This window comes from Lasiodiplodia theobromae (assembly GCF_012971845.1).
Source record: "Lasiodiplodia theobromae strain AM2As chromosome Unknown scaffold_8, whole genome shotgun sequence".
Lineage (NCBI taxonomy): Eukaryota > Fungi > Ascomycota > Dothideomycetes > Botryosphaeriales > Botryosphaeriaceae > Lasiodiplodia > Lasiodiplodia theobromae.
The window spans coordinates 265,520-288,961 of record NW_023336574.1 but is presented as its reverse complement, the minus strand read 5'-3'; the positions used below and the strand labels follow the sequence as shown (position 1 = coordinate 288,961).

General features: G+C 55.8%; 6 protein-coding genes across 6 annotated transcripts; 4 read left to right on the top strand and 2 right to left on the bottom strand.

Annotated features, from left to right (window-relative positions):
• Window positions 1–266: 266 nt before the first annotated feature.
• On the top strand, window positions 267–3,261 carry LTHEOB_3109 (uncharacterized protein; the record flags this gene model as incomplete). Its single annotated transcript, XM_035511996.1, has 16 exons — window positions 267–768; window positions 840–863; window positions 916–957; window positions 1,046–1,165; window positions 1,221–1,268; window positions 1,327–1,392; window positions 1,451–1,504; window positions 1,560–1,691; window positions 1,747–1,812; window positions 1,874–2,113; window positions 2,168–2,263; window positions 2,313–2,378; window positions 2,437–2,490; window positions 2,550–2,669; window positions 2,724–2,855; window positions 2,909–3,261. The coding sequence occupies 16 exons, from the start codon at window positions 267–269 to the stop codon at window positions 3,259–3,261; spliced, it is 2,115 nt and encodes a 704-aa protein (XP_035363002.1).
• Window positions 3,262–4,014: 753 nt separating this feature from the next.
• LTHEOB_3108 (ATP-dependent RNA helicase ded1) lies at window positions 4,015–6,297 on the bottom strand (the record flags this gene model as incomplete). Its single annotated transcript, XM_035511995.1, has 2 exons — window positions 4,015–5,625; window positions 5,680–6,297. 2 exons carry the CDS (start codon window positions 6,295–6,297, stop codon window positions 4,015–4,017), a joined length of 2,229 nt encoding a protein of 742 aa, XP_035363001.1.
• A 909-nt stretch (window positions 6,298–7,206) lies between these two features.
• On the top strand, window positions 7,207–9,906 carry LTHEOB_3107 (uncharacterized protein; the record flags this gene model as incomplete). Its single annotated transcript, XM_035511994.1, has 2 exons — window positions 7,207–8,102; window positions 8,184–9,906. 2 exons carry the CDS (start codon window positions 7,207–7,209, stop codon window positions 9,904–9,906), a joined length of 2,619 nt encoding a protein of 872 aa, XP_035363000.1.
• Window positions 9,907–10,486: 580 nt separating this feature from the next.
• Window positions 10,487–12,315, top strand: LTHEOB_3106 (uncharacterized protein; the record flags this gene model as incomplete). Its single annotated transcript, XM_035511993.1, has 3 exons — window positions 10,487–10,504; window positions 10,561–11,134; window positions 11,189–12,315. 3 exons carry the CDS (start codon window positions 10,487–10,489, stop codon window positions 12,313–12,315), a joined length of 1,719 nt encoding a protein of 572 aa, XP_035362999.1.
• Window positions 12,316–13,234: 919 nt separating this feature from the next.
• Window positions 13,235–19,187, bottom strand: LTHEOB_3105 (Conserved leucine-rich repeat protein; the record flags this gene model as incomplete). Its single annotated transcript, XM_035511992.1, has 2 exons — window positions 13,235–14,420; window positions 14,473–19,187. 2 exons carry the CDS (start codon window positions 19,185–19,187, stop codon window positions 13,235–13,237), a joined length of 5,901 nt encoding a protein of 1,966 aa, XP_035362998.1.
• Window positions 19,188–21,031: 1,844 nt separating this feature from the next.
• On the top strand, window positions 21,032–22,728 carry LTHEOB_3104 (Vacuolar protein sorting-associated protein 11 like; the record flags this gene model as incomplete). Its single annotated transcript, XM_035511991.1, has 2 exons — window positions 21,032–21,120; window positions 21,390–22,728. The coding sequence occupies 2 exons, from the start codon at window positions 21,032–21,034 to the stop codon at window positions 22,726–22,728; spliced, it is 1,428 nt and encodes a 475-aa protein (XP_035362997.1).
• Window positions 22,729–23,442: the final 714 nt, after the last annotated feature.

Below are 23,442 nucleotides of genomic sequence, written 5' to 3'. Positions count from 1 at the left end.
CCGTGGTGACATCTCAGTCGGCGTTGCAAACTTCAGTTCACATGTATATCTACCACAGCAACCTCGCTGCAAATGTAGCTTTTCGTTCATCAACCCACTCTCACTTCCCTCTCACGTACTGGTACACTCGCCTTTTCCCCTTTTACTATCGTTACTACACAGCCAGGCTTCGCTGTTCCATTTCTCCAAAACACTTCCCAACAACTCTCCTATCGTTACCAACACTACATTCAACGACATCTCTTTAACATCTACATCTATTCAAAATGGTCTACTCCAAAAACCTCCTCGCCATCTCCCTCATGGCCGCCACCACCGCCAGCACCGTCCGCGCCACCCCAACCTTCGGCCTGCTCAGCGGTTCCGCTTCCGGCTCTGGCTCCGGCTCAGCCGATGGCAGCATCTCCGGCGACGCCAGCCTGGGCGGCAGCGTCTCTGGCGGCGCGAACGTCGGAGCTGGTTTGGGCGCGAACGTCGGAGCGGACGTCGGTGCTGGGCTAGGCGGTGCCGCCGGCGCCGCGGGCAGCCTGATTGGCGATATCGCGGGCGGGCTGTCGGGCCTGGCTGGTGCGCATGGTGGGCTGGGCGTCGGTGGTGGCGCGGGAGTTGGTGCGGGTGTCGGTGGCGATGCGAGCATTGGTGGTGGAGCGGATGCAGGCATCGGGGGCAGTGGCTCTGCGGGAGCGGGAGCGGATGGCAGTGCCGAGGGCGAGGGAGAGGGAGAAGGTTATGGTGAGGGAGAGGGAGAGGCGAGCGGATCTGCTTCTGGTATGTGGTTGAACTGATACCCCGCTCTTTTTCTGGCTGGCTTCGATGGACTTTGGCTGACTGTTGAATAGGCGAAGCAGGCGCTGGAGCTGGTGGTACGTCTCAAAAGCTTGGTGATTCGATGGATTATTCTGATAAGAACTTTAGGTGACGCCGGTGTCGGTGGTGGCATTTCTGGCGGTGTATCTGGTAAGTGTTTGCATTTGTCACGCTCTGATGGAACCATCGACTGATTGATTTCTGGAAGGCGGCGCCGGTGCTGATGGAAGCATTTCAGGGGGTGCCGGTGCCGATGGGAGCATCTCGGGGGGTGCTGGTGCCGACGGAAGCGTCTCAGGGGGTGCTGGCGCAGATGGAAGCATCTCGGGAGGCGCTGGTGCAGACGGAAGCGCATCCGGTAAGCTTCCACAATTCACTCATTACTTCCGAGGTCTTTCTGACCCAATGAAAAGGCGAAGCAGATGCCGGCCTGGGCGGAGATGCCTCAGGATCCGCCTCTGGTAAGAAAACCACGTCTCCAAAGCTCTGAGAAAGTTAAATCTGACTAATCTTGTTTAGGCGAGGCTGGACTGGGTGGCTCCGTCGGTGGTGGCGTCTCTGGAGGCCTGGGAGGCAGCGTTGGCGGTAAGCTGCTTCATTCCTTGAAATCATCTCAGCACTCCTTCTAACAACGTTCGTATAGGCGATGCGGGCGCCGACGGCTCGATCTCAGGTGGGGCGGGAGCGGGTGCTGGAGGTGGGTTGTGATCTCCCAAAGACAAACGATCTCACTTTTCTGACTGATTTTCTAGGTGATGCAGGAATCGGCGGTTCAGCAGGCATCGGCGGTTCAGCGGGACTCGGCGGTTCAGCGGGACTCGGAGGCTCAGCAGGTCTGGGAGGTTCCGCAGGCGGCGAGGCTGGAGGCTCAGCATCAGGTGAAGGTAAGCCGTCTCTGTGCTCCTTTTCTGCACAACCACATGTTGATTGCTCTTTTAGGAAGCGTGAGCGGCGAGACGGGAGGTGAAGGCTCAGCCTCTGGAGGCGTCGGGGCGGGCATTGGTGGTGAGTAGCCTAGCACTCATCCCAAGACAAATGTTTCGATCATGTACTAACGGTAATCCAGGCGATGCCGGCCTTGGCGGTTCAGCTGGCGTCGGTGGCTCTGCTGGCGTCGGTGGCTCTGCTGGCGTCGGTGGCTCTGCAGGCGTTGGCGGTTCTGCGGGTGCTGGCGGTTCTGTGGGCGCCGGTGGCTCTGCTGGTGCTGGTGGCTCTGCAGGTGCTGGTGGCTCTGCAGGTGCTGGTGGCTCTGCGGGCGTTGGTGGCTCAGCCGGGGGCGAAGCGGGTGGCTCCGCCTCAGGTGAAGGTGCGTCGGCTATGCGCTATTCCTGATGATGGCCTTACTGATCTTTTTAACCAGGCAGCGTGAGCGGTTCGACTGGCGGCGAGGGGGAGGGCGAAGGTTCAGGAGAGTCGTCGGGTGAGGGCTCAGGCGATGGCTCAGGCGAGGCTGGTGGTAAGTTATCGAATTTCAAGCTTCTTGAGATGCTCTAACGTCTTTCCAGGTTCTGCAGGTGCTGGTGGATCGATTGGTGGTGGCATTTCGGGTGGAGCCGGCGGTGAAGTTGGTGGTGAGCAGCCTCTCTTTCGATCAGAACTCTTACGGTTTTTGCTGACCAAGTCTTTTAGGTGACGCCGGCCTCGGTGGATCCATTGGCGGTGGCCTGGGTGGCTCTGCGGAAGGTATGTTCTTGAGAAGTCTCCTCTCTTCGACCAACTCGTTTTCTAACGAAAGCTTCAAGGCGGCGCGAGCGGTGAAGGCGAAGCAGGCAGCTCGGGCTCAGGAGAAGGTAGCGCCAGCGGATCAAGTGACAGCTCGGGATCCGGTGAAAGCTCTGGAGAGAGCTCAGGCGAGGCTGGCGGTACGTTATGATAGTTCAGTTTCAACCAATTGTTCTTAACTGATGACCTGACAGGTTCAGCTGGTGCTGATGGTTCGATCGGCGGTGGAATCGAAGGCGGAGCTGGTAGCAGTTCGAGCTCTGGAGAGGCTAGTTCTGGCTACGGTACTCCTCCCGGCGAGGGAAGCGCGGAAGGTAGCTCCTCCGGTATGTGAAAACTCCCCTTAACTTCACGGATTCATACTGACGATTACATCAAGGCGGCGATGATGCTGGTAGCGACGATTCGGGCGACAGCTCCGACTCAGGCGAGGATTGCGGATGCGACACTGCGGTCACCTACACCAGCAGCTTTCTTGTCACGCCCACGCCTCCTGCTGGCGGTCCCGCTGGCACGGCCACGGTCGATGGTGTTGGCGCCACCCCGCCCGCCGGTGCCGGAAGTGGCCCGAACTACGGATACGCTCGCGGCGTCACCTACGGCGCGATCGGAACTCCCTACTCTACTCCTACGCCCACTCCCACACCCGTCCAGTACGAAGGCGCCGCTAGCAAGACTACCGTTTCCAGTGTCCTGATTGCCGGTCTTGGTCTGCTCTTCACCCTGTTTTAAGCGCCCTGTTCGTGGAAGGCGCTCATGTGGTGGAATATCATTCATGCAGTAATACTGTACGGCTGTCTTGCGCATCGCTCTTGTTTTTGACTTAGCATCAGTAATAATGCCTGCTTGCCTTTTGTAGAGTCCAGTGTCTACTGGTATACGTAGTAAATAGTCAGACTTGTCGTTAAGGATTTAGAATGTCCATGCATCAGTTAGGGGCAGAACTGTGAACCGGCTGACTATCATTTCACTTACAGATGGGCTTTGTAGCTAAAGACTAGCATGAACAATAGCAATGCTTCAGCACAGGGTTATGATGCTCTAGGCCAGGGTGGACGACAAGAAGAAATAGCATTTCGCAACTTTCTTTACAATATTTGACTTGCATAGAGAGTTGAAGCTATCGTCCGGACGAAGATGTACAACTATTTTACATTCACGTTCGGATGATAGCTTCAAGTACCTATGGCACGAAATTGGATAAGCGTGTGTACACAAAGAGAAAATGCTAGCTTTCGGCTGTAGTACCTCTCTCTATTTCATAAATTTATGTGTTCAGGAACGGGATGATGGTATTGACGACCGGGGAAATGCCACAAGTCATGAGCGCATACACGACCAAAATCACCATCCATATTCGATAAACCTCCGCGGTTTTTCATTTTTCTACTTAATTTTCCGAAGCCACTCGGCTCCACGTTGAGTTTAGTCGTTGTCTGTTGTTTCTATTGAGTAGCTTTCTGTATCAAAGTCTGAGATAGAAGCCTAATGCGGCATGATAGTCTCGCCATTGTAGAACTTCTCCAACACCTCTACCTCCGATGTAGCCTGCTGCACTTCCAGTAGGTGCCTCGTCAGATACGTGAACAATTTCTCATCTTCCTCATCGTAGTAAGCCCATGTCGTGATTTTGTGATTCGAGAGGCCTCCCATGCCGTTCCTCTGGAGATACTCAACGAAGAGTTTGCTCTTGTCCTTTTTTTCGTCGCGAGGTAACGTGAAGTGGATGACGTGAGTCACGTTAATTATCTTCACACCTAAGGCAAGACTTCCGGTGGTGATCAGGACCTGGCATTGCCCGCGCCTCAGAGCTTCGACGTTAACTTCTCGCTGGCGTGGACTCATATTGTTGCCCCTCGCCCTGACTTTACGAAACCCATCATCAAGTCGGCGGGAGAGTAGATCCTCAAGGATATCGCAGTCTTCGGTGGTCTTCGTAAAGACAACAGCCCTGACCTTATCGTTCCTATGCAACGCCTTTGTAAGTCTGCTGACAAGATCCATGTAATGATTCTCGACGTTGAAGAAATGCTGGTGAACCTGTTCACCGGGAAACACCTCAGGCTCGAAACTTTCGGTGACAAATCTTGGAGATTCTGGATTATGCCATGCCGAAGATCCAACGAGCTTTTCGTAGTTCTCCCTTGTGTGCTCAGTGAAGTCTTCGTCGCCGAAAAGACACCTGAACTTGGTATTGCAGTCAGCAGCGCCATTCTCGTAGAGAAGGCGATGAAGAGTTCTCCGCGAACCATCCTGAAGCATGTCGGAAGCTTGTTCAATTACAACGTATTGAGCGGGTCCTGTCATTCGATCTTTGGCAATCCGGTTAAGCTTTCCTGTGGTGCCGATGAGAATGTCGCCAACGGTGAGATCGTCATTGCCGCCAATCGAGAGTACGGGTTTGACGTTAGTGTTGTAGCATAGGTACCAGGCTCTTTTGAAGATTTCGATGGCCAGGTCCCGCGTCGGACATACGATGATGGCGAAGGGTGCTCTGCAGCTCCGTCCCTGCACTTCAGCGAAATCTTCCGGGGACATGTAGGCAATGGCTGACTTGTCGTTCTTGATAGAGGCTTTCATGATTAAGCCTAGCAAGGCTGCCGTCGACTTCCCGCTGTTCACTGGAGAAAAGACTAGAGCATCGATATCATCGCACTCTGTTTTCTGGAAGAGTTCAAGTATGCCCACCTGTATATCGGTGAAACCGGTGATGCTCAAGTCTTGGAGATTTTTGGTCAGCTGTACCGCCGAACGAACAGGTCCAAACAAGTATCGCGATACTGAAAAGAGTACTGTAAAGTCAAGCACGGTGATCATGACACTGCCTTTGTATTGCAGCCGCTCCTCGTCAAGCAAGACTGAATCCTCAGGGCTGAGCAACGAGTAGGTGGTACATGTAGGTAACGTGTGTGCAGACCGAAAGCGACGGATTGACTTCTCGACACAGAAGAAGAACTCCGGGATGTACTCTTCGGGCATGTTGAGCTCTTGATCGTCAACGGGAAACACCCATTGATCTAAGGTGTGCGTATCTCCATGACACCACTCGTCGTTCATATAGCAGGCTCGACAGAGCACAAAAGTACCGTTTGAGCACTGTCTACAGTAGAACCAGCCGGAGCGTGTCTTAGAGAACCCATGATCGCATACCGAGCACTTGAGATCCTGCAGAAAGAACTCAAGCAAAGCACTCTCGCCTGAGGAAGAGTCTGTTGCCGTCATTTTCCGAAGTGGAGCGGACTCAATGTATGGAACGGGATCCTCGGGCTCCTCACAGAGCCAGCGCATGTGGAAATTGTCGCAGGACGGAGCGGTGTACTCATCCAAAGAAGGCTCCACATGACAAGAAGATGCGATAGAAGGTGCTGAAACGGTGGCTGTTATCATGTCGTGGCTTTCAGGCTCAGAATCATCAAGCTGCTTAGTAGGCTCGATAGGCTCGGCATGGCGAAGATGACTGTCGAGGTCGGGAGAGAGGCTCTCGAAGATCATGGCAACCTCTTGCTCGATCCTCAACCTGGACTGACTGGCAGTTTGTCCGGCGGTGCCTGAATCCGGTATGGTGGACGAATCGAACTTCTCGGGGTGAAGGTATTCCATAGCTATGGTGAATTCGTTGCGATCGGGGTCGCAGTCGAGGGTACGGGTGAGCGCGGACTTCTTTGAGCCTGAAATCTGTCGATTCAACGCGGCATGGTGAGGACCAGCAGGTATGGGAGAAGAGGGTGAAGCGGCATCGTTGCGCTCAGAGTCGCCGGCAGCGTCCATGATGATGGCGCCCGGCGTGCGGTCTACGAAAGTGGGCGTGTCAGCGCATGGCAGTACAGAGGTGATCGGAAACTTACGTCTTTGAGGCTCGTCCTAAGTTTCGATGAGCGAGGATGGAAGAAAGGTGAGGAAGAGGAAGAGGTTGCGGTCGGGGCGCGGGCGGCCGGCAGCTTAACACCATCCACGCACGTGCTTCAGGCAGCTTCCCTGCGCCAGTTTCGGCAGCTACGTCATTCACCGAGGCGGTGCATGGCACAGTATTCCGACCTGCTAGATATAAATGATGCGCCTCTAAAGGTCACGCAGGACAACCTACCACGAGCTGGTGTTATACTCTCCAGCAATCTCGCCTAACAATCCCTAAGATACGCGATGGAAACCGGATTCCTGTCGATCCAGCAACTCCACCTTTTCCGAGCCGGAAAATATACCCAGCATCACTGCGGTTGTGGGTGCGAGAAAGCAGGGCAATCTGGCTCGGCAACACTTGACTGGATTCAACCACAATGACTTGAAAGCAGACTATGGTGATCTTTCGTAATTTTCTTAAGATACTAGCTTCTTCATAGATGGGATATTTGAAGCAGATGTCTTGTTCTGCTGCGAAATATAGGAATATGCAGCAGTGTCTCCATGCCCAAAGTTGAAATACCCGGTGAAGCAGAACGAGGTCCCGGAACGACAATTCACGGTGACTGTGAGATAATTAAGTCTCACCTAGCTCGAGAAGCCAGGTGAGGTGTTATACCTGGTCACAAGCAGCACTTGGGGCTCAGCTGTCATGGAATACCTTGACCATCACCTTCGACGCACGGTCCACATGGACGACCAATATCACTGATCACTTCCGCGTGCCCGCCCTGAACCTCTTCCTTCTTCTTCATCGGCTCGACCAAGGCTTCCGCAAAGATGGCTCCCAGCGACGTGACCATGTCGCAGATGTTCCAGCGCATCGTCCACGTCAAAGTGGGCAAGGAAGAGGAGATATTCTCCATCCACGCCGACCTGATGGTCCAGCACATGTTCTACTTTGCGCGCGTCCTCGAGACTGGCCCGGCCATCACTTCCTGGTCGCTCCCGACGGTAACGCCGCGCAGTTTTCACCTCCTCCTCGACTACGTCTACGGCGGACCGCTCAAGCTGAGCTGGGCCAACGTCAAGGACCGTCCCGACCTCGTCGACGCCTGGGTCCTAGGCGACATGGTAGGCGCAACCAGGTTCTCCAACATGATCATCGAGACAATCGCAACCAACGCGACGCGGCCCGGTCCGCGCTGCAAGCTGCTGCCCGACAACGTCTGCATCAACCACGCCTACACGCCCAACGTCACCGAGAAGAACGCGCCCCTCCGCACCCTCTTCGTCGACCTCTACGTCCACTTCGGCACGCCCGACACGCTGAACGAGCTGTTGGCCGGCCCGCACAACCTGCGCGACTTCTGGTTCGACTACTGCAGCCGCAGCCGCAAGAGGGACGAGCACGACACTGCCGCCCGCAAGCGCGGCACTGCGCTGCGCATGTTCAGCCCGGGCAGCTACTCCAACACGCACCCGCACTACGCCACGCCCGAGCCCATCCGCGTCACGCGCCCCGGCACCAAGGCCTACCTGTGCCACTACGACGGCGTCAACACCATCGTCGTCGAGGACGGCGGCCAGCCCCTGTTCGTCCACCGCGAGCTGTCCGAGCTGCGCCAGGACATCTTGCTGAAGTGTCCGCCGCGCGACATCGTCTTCCCCGCCGGCTGGCGCAACGCCGCCGTCATCTTCCTCAAGTGGCTGTACTTTGGCCGAGTGACCCAAGAGTACGTCCCTCTCTTCTCCCTTCTCCCCTCCCCCCTCCTCGAAACCCCCCACACGACCACTAACACCCCACCGCCACGCAGAACCCACCACCTCCGCGACTTCATCCGCGCCTACACCCTCGGCCTAACCCTGCACAACCCGCAGTTCCGCGACGACATCCTCACGGCCACCATCTCCTACTGCACGCGCAACCAGATCCTGCCCTCCGCCTCTGAACTCGCCCTCGCCTACACGTGCACCACCGGCCCGGCCTTCGAACCGCACCACAGCCCGCTCCGCCACCTCCTCGTGTGCTGGACCCTCACGCACCGCCACCACCTCGACGCCGCGGGGCTGGCCATGCCGCTCAACCCTCTCGCTTTGCCCATGGACCCGGCGCTGCGCGAGGCCCTGGCGCGCGATTTGGGTGCCGAGCGCGAGGCAAGGACGACGAGCATGATTGCGGATATGGCGGCGATGAGGAAGCTCGCGGAGGAGGGAAGAGAGCACCCGAGACCGTATGCGGATGAGAGGTTTGCGGGGGATGTGGCGCTGGGAGGGGTGGTCAGGGGCGCGGTGCCGTATTACGGGGACGATGTGTGCAGGTTTCATGCGGCGCATCCGTATTTTGGGTATAGGGCGCCGTTGGCGAATGGGGACGGGGAGGTTAATGGGGGAGTTGGTATGGCGGCTGCTGCGGAGAGTAGTGGTGCGCTGGGTGCTGCTTCTGCTGCTGGAGGGAGTAGGGGACTGGCGGCGGCTGCGGCTAAGGGCGGCGTGGAGCATGATAGGGTTGCTGCGCTGCTGGGGTTCAGCACGAAGGTGTCGAAGGCCGAGGAGGGCCGATCGAAGCAGCCGGCGATGAAGAGCAGCGCGGCAACGGGATGGAAGAATCCGGCCAACGACATGCAGAGCGAGGTCGTCGAGAACAACCCGTGCCACGCGCTTCTCCGAAAGAGAAACTGCTACGGCGCCGTCGTGGTCGGATACAGGCCGAAGCCCATCTGGCCCGAGACCGTGACCAACGGTATCGTCGACAGCGCCGTCACGTCCTCCACGGAAAGCCAGGACAAGGGCGCCAAGAGCCAGGCTGCTACGGAGCCGTTAATCGCGAAGAGGGAAGAAGACTACGCGAAGGACCCAGAGATCCTAGCCATGCTGGCCGAAGTCGAAGACAGGCTCAACAGCGTCTCCCTCACCAACACCACCACCACCAACCTCCGCCCTCCTTCCCCCCCTCCCCCGCCGCCGTCGCCCCAGCACCACCAACCGCGTCCACCACCGGCCTTGCACACCGGCCCCATGATGCAGCACCGCGCCGGCCAGACATCCACTCCCTACACGTCCCCCACGGCACCTTACTTCACCGCCGGCTTCCCGCAGCCGCAATACGACGTCGGCTACAACAGTCTCAGCGGCAGTGATGACTATGAAGACAACGAGCAGAACCGAGTCGCCGCGTTCAACGCCCTGCGTCTCCCGCCTGGCTGGCAGCAGCGCCGCTGCGTCGACGGCCGCGCGTACTGGGTGCGCTTGGTTCCTGGTTCGCAGAGGACCGAGGCGACGTGGGTTGATCCGCGCGAGGCGGTTGTCTGGAGGAGGAGCGATGAGGTGTCGTTCGTGCCGGGTATGGGATGGGGTTTCGAGGAGGGCACTGAGACTGAGGCGGATGATGACGAGAGTCAGGATGGTGCTGGTGGCCAGGACGCGGATGAGGATATGCCTGACCGTCAGCAGGTTGAGAAGAAGATGGATGAGGATGGCGGTGGTTTCGATGTCCGGGATTTCGCGCCTGCGGTGGAGGAGATGGTTGAGGCGGAGTGAAGGTCTCGAACTGACGGACTGATTCTGAGAAAACGACTTATAACGAAAAACACGATTGCGAATGAGCGGAGTTGGTGGATACTGGATTCAAGATCAGGATAAGGTTTGTTTATCACGGAGGTTCCGATGGATGGTACTGCATAAAGAGCGGCTCTGCGGAGCACTATGACTGATGGGTTCACGACTACTGGGATTCATGACCAATGAGGTTGAGCTGAAACTCATTTTCTTTTCTATAGCGCTCCATAGTCTCAATGTGTCCTACACGCCCAAGGGATAGATAGCTTAAAAAGCATGTTGAGACAACTGGTACCTACATTTTGCGCATTAATGTGTAACCCATGCAATGCGGAGAACTTATCTGAAGTTTCCCATCACGCAGTCAAACGAGCTAATGTCGGGAACTTACGTCATTCACTTTTCCGCGCCTTCTAAGGTGGGAAGGAGCTGGCGCATAAAATATCAAAATATCTTGCGCACAACCCGCCCACCCTCCGCAACTAAAACTCCTCCTCCACCGCGGAACACCTCCGCCACCAACTTCAGCCCTTGTGTCGCCTCGTGTACCTCGCGCGGAATCATGTCGCTTCAAGCTCAGGTACGTTCATTTGCCACGGCACCAGTAGTCGCCGCGCATACTGATATGAGACACAGCACGACGGTCGCGTCGAAGAGGTGCAGCACCCAATGCTCACGCCCGACGACTACATTGTCAACGATGCCACACTTATCCCCAGCGCCATCTACGATACCTTGCGATGCCTATCCCAAGATACCGACGTCATGGGTGCCAGCGAAATGCTCCAGCGCAATCCACATGGTAGCATGAACGCCGCCGCTCGCTTTGAACGCCTCCTGGGAAACGCCGAACAATGGATCAATGGCGGACTCTCCAGCTTGTCTGTCTTCGAAAAGGCCTGTATCTGGCACGGTCTGGTCGATTATCGAAGGCGCTTGGCTGGCCTAGAGCTGTCCGATCCGCAGTCCCCCTCCACTTCGCCCCAGCAGAACATCATCGCCGAATACTATGTTCCCTGGCATGCACCCAAGCCTACTAGCGATGATAGCATCTGGCCGGCTGACTCGCTCGTCGGGAACCTCAAGCTTCGCGCAAATCTTCAGGCGCTCTTTGAGTCCACGAAAAGGTTCCAGGACCAGCTGACACCTCTGGCCGTCCACACACTTCCCTACCTTATGAACCAGAACGTCATGGTCTGCTCTGGGTCGCGTAAGCTCCGATCACGTTGTCGATTGAAACACCCTGTTCTAAAAATTTGTACAGATTTCGAGAAGACACTGGCCTTGGCCATCGGTGTCGTCGATTTTGTCGTCAGATTCAGTCAATCTCCCTCCTCCCGCATTGCTCCAAAAGCCCTGATCATCCTTCCGACCAACCACTATTTCTTCGAGCTCCACTATTATCTAGTAGAGTTGGCGCAGAGGAAGCACGACTTGAGGATCAAGATCGGTGGCATCTCCACATGGGAGAATACTGTGTGCAAGGAGGTTGACAGCCTGACCACCGGCATCGACATCATGCTCGCCACGCCGGGCAAACTAGAGAGGGCCGACAGCCACGGACGCATCGACTGGTCCCGCTTGATGCTCGTCGCCATCCACGAATTCGAGGAAATGGCCCTCGACTTCTCCCACTACCTCCCACCCAGCGTCCTCGACCCCGTGCACGGCTCAATCGGCAAGACGGCCAGGGCCTACGGCACGCACTACAAGCTGCTCGTCACCTCCGACCGAGGCTCCAACCACGGCGCGCTCCTCACCGCCATGCAGTCGCTGATGCTGACCCCGGCGCCGCTCTACCACATCTCCGCGGGCTGCCCGGCCGACGACATACCCAATATTACATACCGCTTCCACAAGAGCTACAACACAACCGTCAGTCACCTGGCCCGCGAGGCGTACGAGGTCATCCAGCAGCAACACGACGGCGCCACAGCCACCACCTTGTGGTCGACAAGCGAGCGGGCCGCGGCAGCCCACAGCCTGTACAAGGCTACTCTACCTCCTACCGACCTCTGGCTCGCGCACCCCGACATGCAAGACAACGACAAGGTGACTGCCTTGCAGGACTTCCGTCGGCATGCAGCTAACCGCGGCGGATGCGTGCTGAACACGACTACCGACTGCGCGTCGGAGCTGCGCGGCAAGGCGAACTACCTGATCATTCACGCGGACTTGCCGTCGACTGCCGCCAGTTCGGACTTGTACCCGGCTTGGTACGAGTGGTTCGAGGTGTCGATCAGCGCGGGCAAGACGCCTCCTGGCATGGTGCGTACGTATTGTACGCTAGTCCCCGAGGCGGAGCAGGACATGGCCTGGGGCATGGCCCAGGTCCTGCGGGACTACCGCAAGGAGGTTCCTGGCGTGCTGGCTGAGATTGCGGGTCTCTGAGTGAGACGAGAGACTGGTTGGTTACGAGCAGTTAACTGGGAGATAAAGACGGGTAGATAGGTGAATTGCTTAATTAATGCTGGTTGGCAATAAGAATTACCTCCCCGTTGGTCCTTTTCAAAAAATCAATCATGAGAAATAATACCATTACGTGGGTACTTGAAGCTAACGTCCGGACGTAAATGTCGATTTAAAAATTAAACAAACACGTCCGGACGTTAGCTTCAACTACCCACACATGCCGAATTATCGCAAACATAAAGGAATGAAAGAATTAACACAAATCCAATTACCACAAGAAAAAGTAACTTTACGTGGGTCGTTGAAGCTAACATCCGGACGTACTTGTTCAATTTTTAAATCGACACTTACGTCCGGACGTTAGCTTCAACGGCCTACACATGTCAAATTTGCGTCAACTTGAATCATCACTGACGAAGTATCAGGCTGATTCCATGATATTCGCCTTTCTTCATTCGCTGTTTGCTGTTCGTTAGCTCCTGGCACGTATATATTCCACCCTGCTCCACAGATTAGCTTATGGATCACCTTGTGCATTTCATCAATCACAAGCATTATAAAGCAGTGGAAAGAGATAATACATGTCCAATTACCAATAACTATGCATGCTACGCTCGAAAAAGATGAAAAACAAAAAAAAAAGGAAAACTCAGTAATAAAAAAAATAAGACGCTCAATCCCCTAACACCGCGCCAAGGGTCCACCGACCCATATGTATGTTTATGCTCGTGATATCGTATACTCGACTTTTCTCTTTTGTCGCAAGTCGTCGCCGCTCAAACTCGTACAAGGAACCAAAAAAAAAACTGGCCAAAACAAAAAAAAGAAATAGAACAAAACTGGGTCATCACGCCTCCACAAGGCGAAAGAAGAAGAGGAAAAAAGAAAAAAAAAAGACTCACACCCGTCCCACCTCCCTCACCCCAACACTAAACCCCCCCTTCTTCCTCGGCCCCAAACCCTCCTTCTCTAGGACCTTCTTCTCCTCCATCACCAAACTCTCCCCTCCCACTTCCACCACACCAGCAGCACCACCACTCCCCCCCTTCTTCCTCACCACCCCCAACTTAACCAACCGCTCCCACACCTCATCCCTCCGCATACACTCCTCCCGCCTAAACGCCAGCCCATCAAGCGACTTAACCCCCTTACACGCGCTCGCAACGAGCATCTCGTACACGCGCCTGCGCAACTTCGTATCCGCATCCAACCGCGAAAGGTAGGCACGATCGCGATCCTCATCTGCCGACGGCAGAACCAGGTGCTGCGGCTGCCTTTGCTGCTCGTTTTCCTGCTCGAGAAGGGAATTCTCCACCGGAAGCGTACTAGCATCACAATCGTCATCCACCCCAGCGCGGGAAACGCGGCGGTCGGCCGAGGGCGGCGGGTAGAAGCCGACGTTGAAAGCGTTGTTGCGCAGGTCGACGCGGCGCAGGCTCTTGACCTTGCCGAGCACGAGCACGTTGCGGCGCAGGCGGCTGAGGCGGTTGCCCGCGAGGTCGAGGCGGGCCAGCTTCTTGCTGTTGAGCAAGGGCCGCAGGTCCTTGAGCGCGTTGAAGTTGAGGTTGAGGCTGCGGATGTTGGGCGCCGCGGCGCCGAACTTGTCGGGCAGCGTGTGCAGGCCGCACGACGCGAGTTCGAGGCGCTGGAGGTTGAGGAAGGGCGTCTGGGTGCCGGTGGCTTCGTCGGCGGGGAAGGAGATGGTCGGGATGGTGTTGGAGGAGAGGTAGAGCTCCGAGATGTCGGTGTTGGCTAGGAAGCTTGCCGTGTCGAAGTCGCCGGACGCGGGGTGCTGGTCGCGGGCGGAGAGGACGCGGAGGTGTTTGAGCCTGGCGATGCCGGAGATTGAGGAGAGGCTGTTCGAGTCGGCTGCCAGGGTCTCCAGAAGCGGGAAGAACGATGCGTCGAGCTTCGTCAAGCTGTTGCGGTTAAGGCTCAGACGCTTGACCTTCGATACACGCTCAGAAGAAAATGTAGAGAGCTCGTTGTCATCCAGATTGAGAGTCTCCAGAGACTTCAGGGTGTCAAGAGAACGGACACTGTTGATCTCGTTGTCCGACAAGTCCAGCTCGGTCAGACGCTCACTGCCATTGGTTAGAATCGTCAGTGATGCATAGGAAGAAGAAAACGACTTACAGATAGGCACCCTGAAAGTCGACCTTTTTGATCTTGTTGCCCTTCACGCTCAACTTGAGCAGACCGTCCAGTTCCATTATTCCGTCGAGGCTATCGATCTCATTCTCATCGGCCTTCAGCTCTCTCAGGTGAATCAGCATTGAGAAACCCTTGAGGCTGTCAATGGCGTTTCCGGACACGTTCAGGTACTGAAGGTTGGTGAGATGGCTCCAACTCGTGAGGCTATTCAAACAGTTGTTGCTGATGTTCAGTCGCCTGAGAGTAGTTGGTGCACCGGCCAGCTGAGCAATGTGGTTGTTCGAAACATCCAAAGCTTCAATGCGATAGCAGAGCTCATCCAGACGGTTCAGGGTTGGTAGATCCTTTTGCTGCAAGTCAAGGCGACGGAGGTCCTCCCAGAAAGGTTCTTCCGGCTCATTGTCCTGAAGTGCTTTGATCAACTCCATCGTACCCTGCGCGTACCTGTCCTCAAGGACATTGACTGTTTCGGTGCCATTGCGCTTCACAAGCGTACGATTGGGCAGTTCATGCTCATCCTCTCCGCTGATTGTGAAGGGAGGAAGCTCGCTCAGCACAAATGTCACGTCGGCAAAACCAACAGGGTTGTTGCTGTACGGGTTGGCGGGAGATTGAGTAGCAATTGCCGGAGAACGGCCCTGACGGGAGACGCTGACTTGGAATCTCATCCTTCGCTGCTCAGAGTCAGGGTGCTTGACCATTGACATCTCGTTGTCGCGGGCGGGAGATGGTGATGGGCTGAAATCAGTAACTGTTTGCTTCGTGGCTCGGCGATATCCGTTGAACTTGGACCTGGGCGTGATGAAGTCATTCTTCAGAGGCGTAGGCATATCATGGGCTTCATCATCAAAGGCACCAAGCCGAGAGAGTGCGTTCGGACCAGGAGAATCCATCCTGGGGGATTCTTCACCATCATCATGCTCGTTTCTGTTCGAATGGAAAGAGAAATTGCTAGGCTTGGGCGGAGCATCGTCATCGAAAGACTTGAAGTCGTGGTCGTAGTCTTCGTCGAGATGAGGAGACGAAATTTCCGGAATCGTTTCCTCCCGGCGAATGTGCTTGGGGATGTAGTTCGCGTGTCTGTCGCTCATGGAGGTTGCGCGAGTCTCAGCCTGAGTTACGCTTGAAGAGAAGTGGCTCGAGAACTTGGAGGGGACGCTGTTTGTATCTGAAGGCGGAATTTCAGCTCCTTCGCGCGTCCTTGGCCTAGTTTGATCCGAAGAAGGTTCAGCTGGCTTGTGGGAGCTAGTTGGTTCAGCAAAGTCATCGAAGAAGACATCATCTTCGTCCCGGGGGTGTTGGAGATCATCGGAATGGGGCGGAGTCCGCCTCATACGTCTCCGCTCCTTGACTTCGTCGACAGTCAAGTCAGGAATGTTCCTAAGCGGGTCTTCCTCACTAGTCATGTGGCTGACATCCATTGTAGTCGATAGCCCCCCAGCACTCCGACTCTTGATCCAGATGCCTTTATCGCGGTCAAAGCTCATACCAGCGATCTCTTGCGGGATGAGATGCGCAACAGCTTCGGGAGGGAGCGTGGCTACATTGTCAGACCGACGAGAGAAAGTGGTCAGGTTGGTCTTACCAAACGACGACTCCATTGTCGAAGGACGTGACTGAGCAGAATCGCCATGACCAGCAGACTCCCTCGAGTCAGGTCGTGTGGCATTCGACTGTCCCCTTTCCCGGCGGCGCTGCGTGAGATGGTTGGTCAAGATGCGAATGTCGGGCGATTGGCCTTGGAAGAAATCGCTTTCCTCCTGGGTCCTATCCTCCAGTTGCTTTACATTAAGTGAGCGGAAACTTGAGGCCATGAAGTCATCACCGTCATCTTCTCTAAACTTTCTAAGATGGCTTGCGATGCGCGGGTTCTCTGCGGAAGTACCAGGGTTCCGCCAGCCACTCCTGGATCCTTCGCGACTGGGAGGCCTTGAAAATGTCAACGGTGAATCGGGGACTGCAAGCATGTTGTAGTTGGAGTTCTCATGAATCGGGCTTTCGCCTCCGGATTCTGCCAGGCTTTGCAGCGCGCTGTTTGGCCTGCCTTTGGCGCGAATGTGATCCATGATGAATCGAGCCTCATCAAGAAAATCCTGTGTCGTGACGGATCTCTTACGGTCCTCGTCTCTCATGCCCTGGCGCAGCTTTATTGAGAAAGCCGCGATCTGGGTTGCCACTGCCCTCTCATCCTCGGCATATGTCGAACGGTCGCGAGATTTAGGGCTTTCGAGGTGCTCCTGGATGACCTGGAGCTCTTTGGGAGAGTTGTGCAGATAGGCTTCCGTTGCTTCGAGAATGTCGGCTTGAATTTGCTCGCGCCTGCGTTGACTTGGCGTTGGGTTGCGGGGACGAAGGAACCTTCTAGGAGGATGAAGGTCCGGGTTCCCAGAGTGCAACTGTCTGTCAAAGCGGGTCTCCTGGCTTCGCTTCCTGTAACCAGAACGCGATCTCTCACGGCTTCTTTCGCGGGAGGGCGGGATGTTCTCACGTTCTTCCATATCCATGGCGAGTAAGGTCCGACGTCGCTTTGCGCTCGGATTTTTGAATGGTGAAGGGGGAGCTCGCTTCCCTTCTGCTTGCTCAAGGTCGCCACGAGCAGCAAGCGCTCTTCTAAGCCCGATTCTGGGCGATTTGGGTATCTTAATGGAATCTCTGTTCGTAACGGTCGTAGTCCAGCTCTTGACACTATGTCTGGAGAGCTTTCGCTTGGTGTGGATGCTTTGTCGCGGTGTGCCACCGTTCAAACTGAACTGGAAGCGAGGTGCAGATCCAGGCGGTGGAGAGCCCGATCTATCATCATCGTCGTAGACAGGCTCCTGGGATGATTGTTGGGAGTTGCCAAATGAGTCCGGGAAAGGATAATCGTCGAGGTCGCCGCGACCGAAGTAGCTGCTTGCAGATTCCCCAAATCCTGGACGCGCGCCCTCTTCTTCTGAGTCTGACTCGAAATCATCGTCATCGTCTTCATAGTCAGCGCCCGGTTGCTGGAAGCTGGCCTCCTCAACGGAAGGCAATCGAAGATGATCGAGATGATCCATGCGTCTTGCGGCGCCGCCTCCGCTTTGCCTTCTGCTCTCTGCAGCGTGCTCCTCCTGGAAGAGGGTATCTTCTAACTGGCTCATCCGGCGCTGGAGCTTGTTTGCGGTGAAGGTGTCGTGGTCGCCGAACAGTTTTAGTGGGCTGCTCGAAGATTGTGGCCTTTCCGGGTGCAGGAACACAGGGTTTGGACGACGGGCCGGAGTGCTTGGTGAAAGAGGAGGGCTGGAGTGACGGGGCATAAACTGATATCGCAACCGGCTGTGGGGTCTTTCGAAAGTTGGGGGGTTTGATCCGCTGGAGTTGCTGCCCGCATTCGAGTTCTTCCGACCCCGAGGTGACGGGCTGTGTGGACGGTTCTTGAAAGGTTCATCGGTTGCGAAGTCTCCTCGCTTCATACCAACGTAGTCGGGGGCGGTGATCTGGTCGGGAGTGCCGGTTGGCAGATCTTCGGGCATAGGCTGCGAGCCTAATGAGCCGTAGCTGTGCAAGCTTTCACCGAAATTTGATTGTTGTGGCTGTTGTTCGGCAGACGGATTCCGCATTTTCTCCAGCTCCGACTTGGATAGATCAACGGCGGCGTATTCCACGTTACCGTCTTCCGTTCTGTGCTTTGTGATATAGACAGGACCGAAGCTGTCATCGGTCAGCTCCGTGTGGCCACTCACCGCGCGGGATTTCTGGGCGGAAGACGTGTTGATTGCCGGAAGGCGGCCAAACGCAGATTCGCGGTCTACTCTAGGCGTGTCGCCGTGCGTCTTTATTTCCGGGAGAGACGCATCCTGGCTGTCATGTTTAATGTGATGAGATTGCCGCGCTTCTGGAATGTGCTCTGCAGCATCTTCCTCGGCAGGAGGATGGCGCACTTCGGATCCGGTATCAGACACGTTATCATCTTCGTTCTCCGACATAGCCTCTTCTTCCTTCTCAGACCCATCATCATTATCATTCTCCGACATGTTTTCCTCCGATTCAGAACCATAACCAACATCGGGATTCAAGGCACCGCTGTTCAGGTTCCAGCGCAAGCTGTTCCTTGCAGGCGAGCTTCGGGATTGTGCAAGCTGTGACGGCCACGGCGGCGGGCTGGAAGGCATGGCGAAGCTGTCTTTGATGGCCGATATACCAGTTCTCCTCTTGGACACGGGCGATGAGCGAGCTAGTGTTGGCGGTTGGAACATGTTCTCCAGACCCATGGGGCTGAATAAATCCTTCTGGTCGCCGTAGCCCATTTTGCCATGCAACAGCCTTCTCTTCCACTCCGGCGTATCCTGAAGCTTCTTTCCGCGCGTGGGTGACGAGGGCGAAGGTTTTATCTCTACGGTGCCGTGCTGGACTACGGAGCCTGTTGATGATGCGGACACGGAGCGGGAGTGAGAATCATCGGGGGCGTTGTTGAGGATGTTGTTGTCGCTGTTTGTGCGCTCGGCGAGGGCTACTTTGCGCTTGCCGGGGAGAGGTTTGCTGGGGCTCGGAGAGCTGGTTGGGGCTGGGAGGTCGCTGTTCAGTACAGTTGCCAGAGCAGGCGAGCTTGGTAGGCGCGGAATGCGACCACTAGCGGGAATCTTGTTCGGGGTTTCGAGGATGGGCGGCGGCGATGAAAAAGGCGGGCGGTCGTCCCAATCCTCGGAGAGATCGTCCAGCCATGGCTGCGACGACATGGCTGTTGTGATTGCCCGTAAATTGCGGTACTGGCGATCCTACGTAGATGACGACAGCATAGGGTGGCCACTGCTTGGCTGGGATTGTTGACGAGATTAGCAGGCGGGGGATGGTTGTCGTCAAGAGGTGAAGCTCCAGCGCGCTCACTTCTGCAGGTGAGGGACAAACGAATGTCGTGCAGGGAAACAAGAGCCTCGAGATCGCGCGTCGATCAAACCTCAGCGCGGTGGATATGTAGCTTGCACACAGACTCGCGCGTTCGTGGGGACAAACGGCCCAAGGCGGCCAGTAAAAGTTGGCAACGCAAGGTTGGCCCAGCAACGCCCAATCGCGTCGCGCTGTCGCGCTTCACGCACGCACCACCAACGCCCGCCCAGCCCGTCGTATGCTTCGACAGCAACTCGACCCCACCTCGCCATTGCCTGCAGCCCGGAGTAAAATGCCTGCATAACTGGCCCCAGAACAGCTTTGCGCCATCTGTGCTGGGAAACCAACTCCGACGTGCCCGCATCCGCTCGTCGGGACAACCTCTGAGTTGTCTCTCTATGCTGCGGCGCACTTCCAACACCCAACTCTCGCCCATCCCTTGCGTCTAGCACTCTGGCCGCCCTCCGCCAGTGTCACGCAGACTATGTCGCGGTCGCGCACCGCCACCTGCCGCCAGAGTTCGTCATGGCGATCCGACGGCGACACCCGCTCTTTACCCCGCTAACCTTTGAACCGTTCGAGATTGACGACGAAGAGCTCGGAGCCGACACACCCCAGCGTGCGGCGAAGCGACGCCGCATTGAGGCCAACGCAAACCGTTATCTGCAGGGCTCCACTCTCTTTATCCAGACCGCTGCCCTCAGAGGCCCTTTTGAAAATGGTTGGCAGAACCCATGGGCTAAGAAGAAGCCCATTGACTCTGAAACTACCGCACGTCACCACAGGCAGACAACTCGAGAGCCCTCTTTAGCCCCGCCATCTACCGATCACCAGTTCGCCCGTCCTCCTCGCTTCAAACACACCGCGATAAATGCGAATCCTAGGCAAAAAGAGCGGCAAGCGAGAGCTGAAGCGGAGCACGTAGAACAGGAAAGGAGAAAGGCAAAAGCTGAACGGAGGGAGCAGCGGCGGCAGGAGCTGAGGAAACGGGAACAAAAGGCTGCTGGGCTGCTCAAGGTTGGTCGCGGGAAGAATACAACACAACCGGTAGATCTGACGAGAGAATCCTTCAATACTCGTCTCACGGCAGAAGCATTGGGCGATGATCGTCCGGTCGCAGTAAACGCTGAACAAGAAGACATTACGAGGAGCAAGGAATATGGATCAAGAGAAATACGCAGCAGCTTTACAGATGATTGGCTCACCCGCCTTCGCTCACCTGCGAAGACGCCTGAGCTGTCTCCTGTGCACATCGCTGCATTCGAAAAACAGATGGACACGCTTGAGGCTATGACTCCAACTAAGCGGCCATCACAGCGCTCCCATGTCGACGACAATGGTAATGCCGCGTCTAGATTTAATATCAAACCCCGGTCTGAGCGTCAGAGGTCCCTCGTGCCAGAGAGCCGCCATCCCAGCGGATCAAATAGAAGGAAGGGCTCACATCATGGCGAAGCTTCAATTTCAGAGAAAGCTCCGGGCGTCAGAAAGACTTCAACTGCTCCGTCGTCTTCTTTTCCAAGACCGCAAGATCTGCCCTTAAAGCCACAAATCAGCGGGTCTCAAGAAAGAGTCAGATATGCTAGAGAGCGCTCTAATGCTCCGGATCCGGCGCGAGCCAAGAGTGGCATGCCCCCGGCGTTGCAAGTAGATCTTAACGAAGAATTTCTACTCAAGAAACCCTCTTCAGGCAATCATGAGCGCGTGGATTACATTCCAACAAACATTCCGCGTACAACAGCACAACGAGGAATTGGGCTTGTATCCGCTCGCGCTCCTGAAGAGGTATCGTCCCGTCCAGCGCCTCGACACCGGAAACACACTAGCGGATTCACACCTATAAACCATCTCTTCTCATCTCCCCCACCTGAGCCTTCAGAACCAGCAGTGAGCACTACTCCTCCAGGACGCCCAGTCTTGGGAGTAAAGGCAGCCACGAACAATGCCAATCCGGCAGGTCTAACGCGTGCACCTTTTTATCCGAGAAATGAGGACATCCAAGTGTTGTCTGCTAGTGACATACGGCTTCACAACGAGCCACATTACCCACTCAGTGGGGCTCTTGAAGGACAGGAGAACAAAGCCCGTAACGATGAGAACAAGATTTCCGGGCAATTACCTTTGAAGGAGGCTCTCGTGCAGTCTGCTGAGAAATGCGTGAACCGAAAGCGTAGAAGAGATCACCCGTTGAATGCCTCGCCGACTGCCACGAATTCCCCGGGCTTTTCTTACCGCAGAGCCTCTAATCCTACGACCAATGCTCCGAAGCTTCAACCCACGGGCAAGGCCAACAAGGAAGCGGGCACACGGAAGAAGAAGAGGGCCCGCCTGATGACTTTTGGTTCTCTGCCCTCTCTGCCCGTCGAGGAAGTTCCACGGGAAGAATACCAGCTTACGACTGCTGGTGTGCCTGGAGGAGGGCGCAGCGAGGCAGTGGTAGGGAGCCAGGCAGCTAAAGACAAATATTGCAGCCCACTCCGCGATCTTTCCACTCAAGCAGCTTTCGCTTTCGCTCAAAAGGAGTTCCAGCGAGAGTTCCGGTCCCCTCTGAGGAATGTAACCGCAGCATCTCCAGAGAAAGCTGCAGGTTCGCAGCGAACCAGGACTAGCACACCTCCACCCTCTCAGCCGCCGGCTGAGTACACCGCCATCACTCCGTTCAAAGTCTTTAACAAGGGCAAACCTTTCCTCGCTGAAAACCAGTCCCAGCTCGAACCGGCACCAGTGAGCACCCAAGAGCTTTTCAATACCGCTACACCGCTCGCATTCAGCACGGTAAAGAAAGATAAGAGCGCACGGAAGAGAGTCAGCATGGCAGTTTCGCCCTTGAAGTCCGTCAATGATTACGGCACAGGTATCAATGCCGGAAAAGACGAGAGTGCCGCTAAAAAGGGCGGCGAGGGTGAAACAACAGTGGCTGAGGTCACCTTTGCCGACCTATCCACAACACCCCCGACGCCGAACTTCCCGCTATTTTCCCAACGCGCACCGCCCTCAGCGTTTAAACCGCCATCCCTCATTCCAACTCTATCGTCTGCCCTCAAACCCAGAAATCCGAGCTTCACGGCGGCTTCTCGCACCACCAGCCAGGCCAATTCGTCCTTTTCACGACTCGCTCCACCGCCGTCGTCCGCACCGGTGTCGAGCCACCCCGTCCGCCAGGAGTATCGCCGAGTGCTCTCTCAGGGCCACAGGCACAGCCGCAGCCCGAGCCAGAGCTCCCAACAGCAGCAGCGCTCGTCGCAGCAACTGGCCCAGAGGCAGCCGGCTCTCTTAGATGATGTTGATATCGATTCGGCTATGGATGCTGCGGATTCGTTTCTCGATACGGCGAATCTTGATGTAGATTTGAAGGGGCCCCCGGCAGGCAGTGGCGCGCGAAGGGCTCGATAGTGTGCGGGTGTCGATTTATTCTTTTCCCCTTCTCCTTGTGAGGGCATTCTGGTCTATATGTTTATTCGGCGGGGGCGCTGGCGGGTTCTTTAATTTCCTGAATATGGCTTTTCGAGTACATGATATGGGAACCGGGCATAGCTAGGGAGTCTGAGTGTTAGGTGATGTGGATGGGGCGAGAAGTTGGGCGGTGAACGGGATATCTCAGCTGCTTGTATTGCTCTTCTATATCCTGGGGACGCTGAATAAAGCTTTCCTTTGGGCTTATGGTACCATGAACATGACATGGGGAAATGAGGGATTTTACAAAATTTTGCTTCGCACCCAAATGACAGCAGTGCTGAACGGTAAAAAAAAAAAAAAAGCAGGCTGAAGACTGACAAGGCCTAGTTGAGAAAGATGCCGTGGCACAGGTCATGAGGAAGGATCTACATCCGTATCAGAATCTCCACGCCGCTATCCCTGGCATCAGGAAGCCATGTTCACACGTAGGGACACTAATGCAGCCTTTAAGAAGATTCGGTAGAATCGTTCTTGTCGGAATCATTCGCAAGGCCGATCCAGAGCTCTCCGTGCTGGCTGCTTGGCCCACCTCTATATAGACAACGGCTGGGACCTATTGATTTTTGAAGACTTTCCATAATCTTAGGGTGAGACAAAAGCTGGGCTACGAAGAAGGCCTCTACAATAGTTGCCTCACTGATCCTGCCGGTC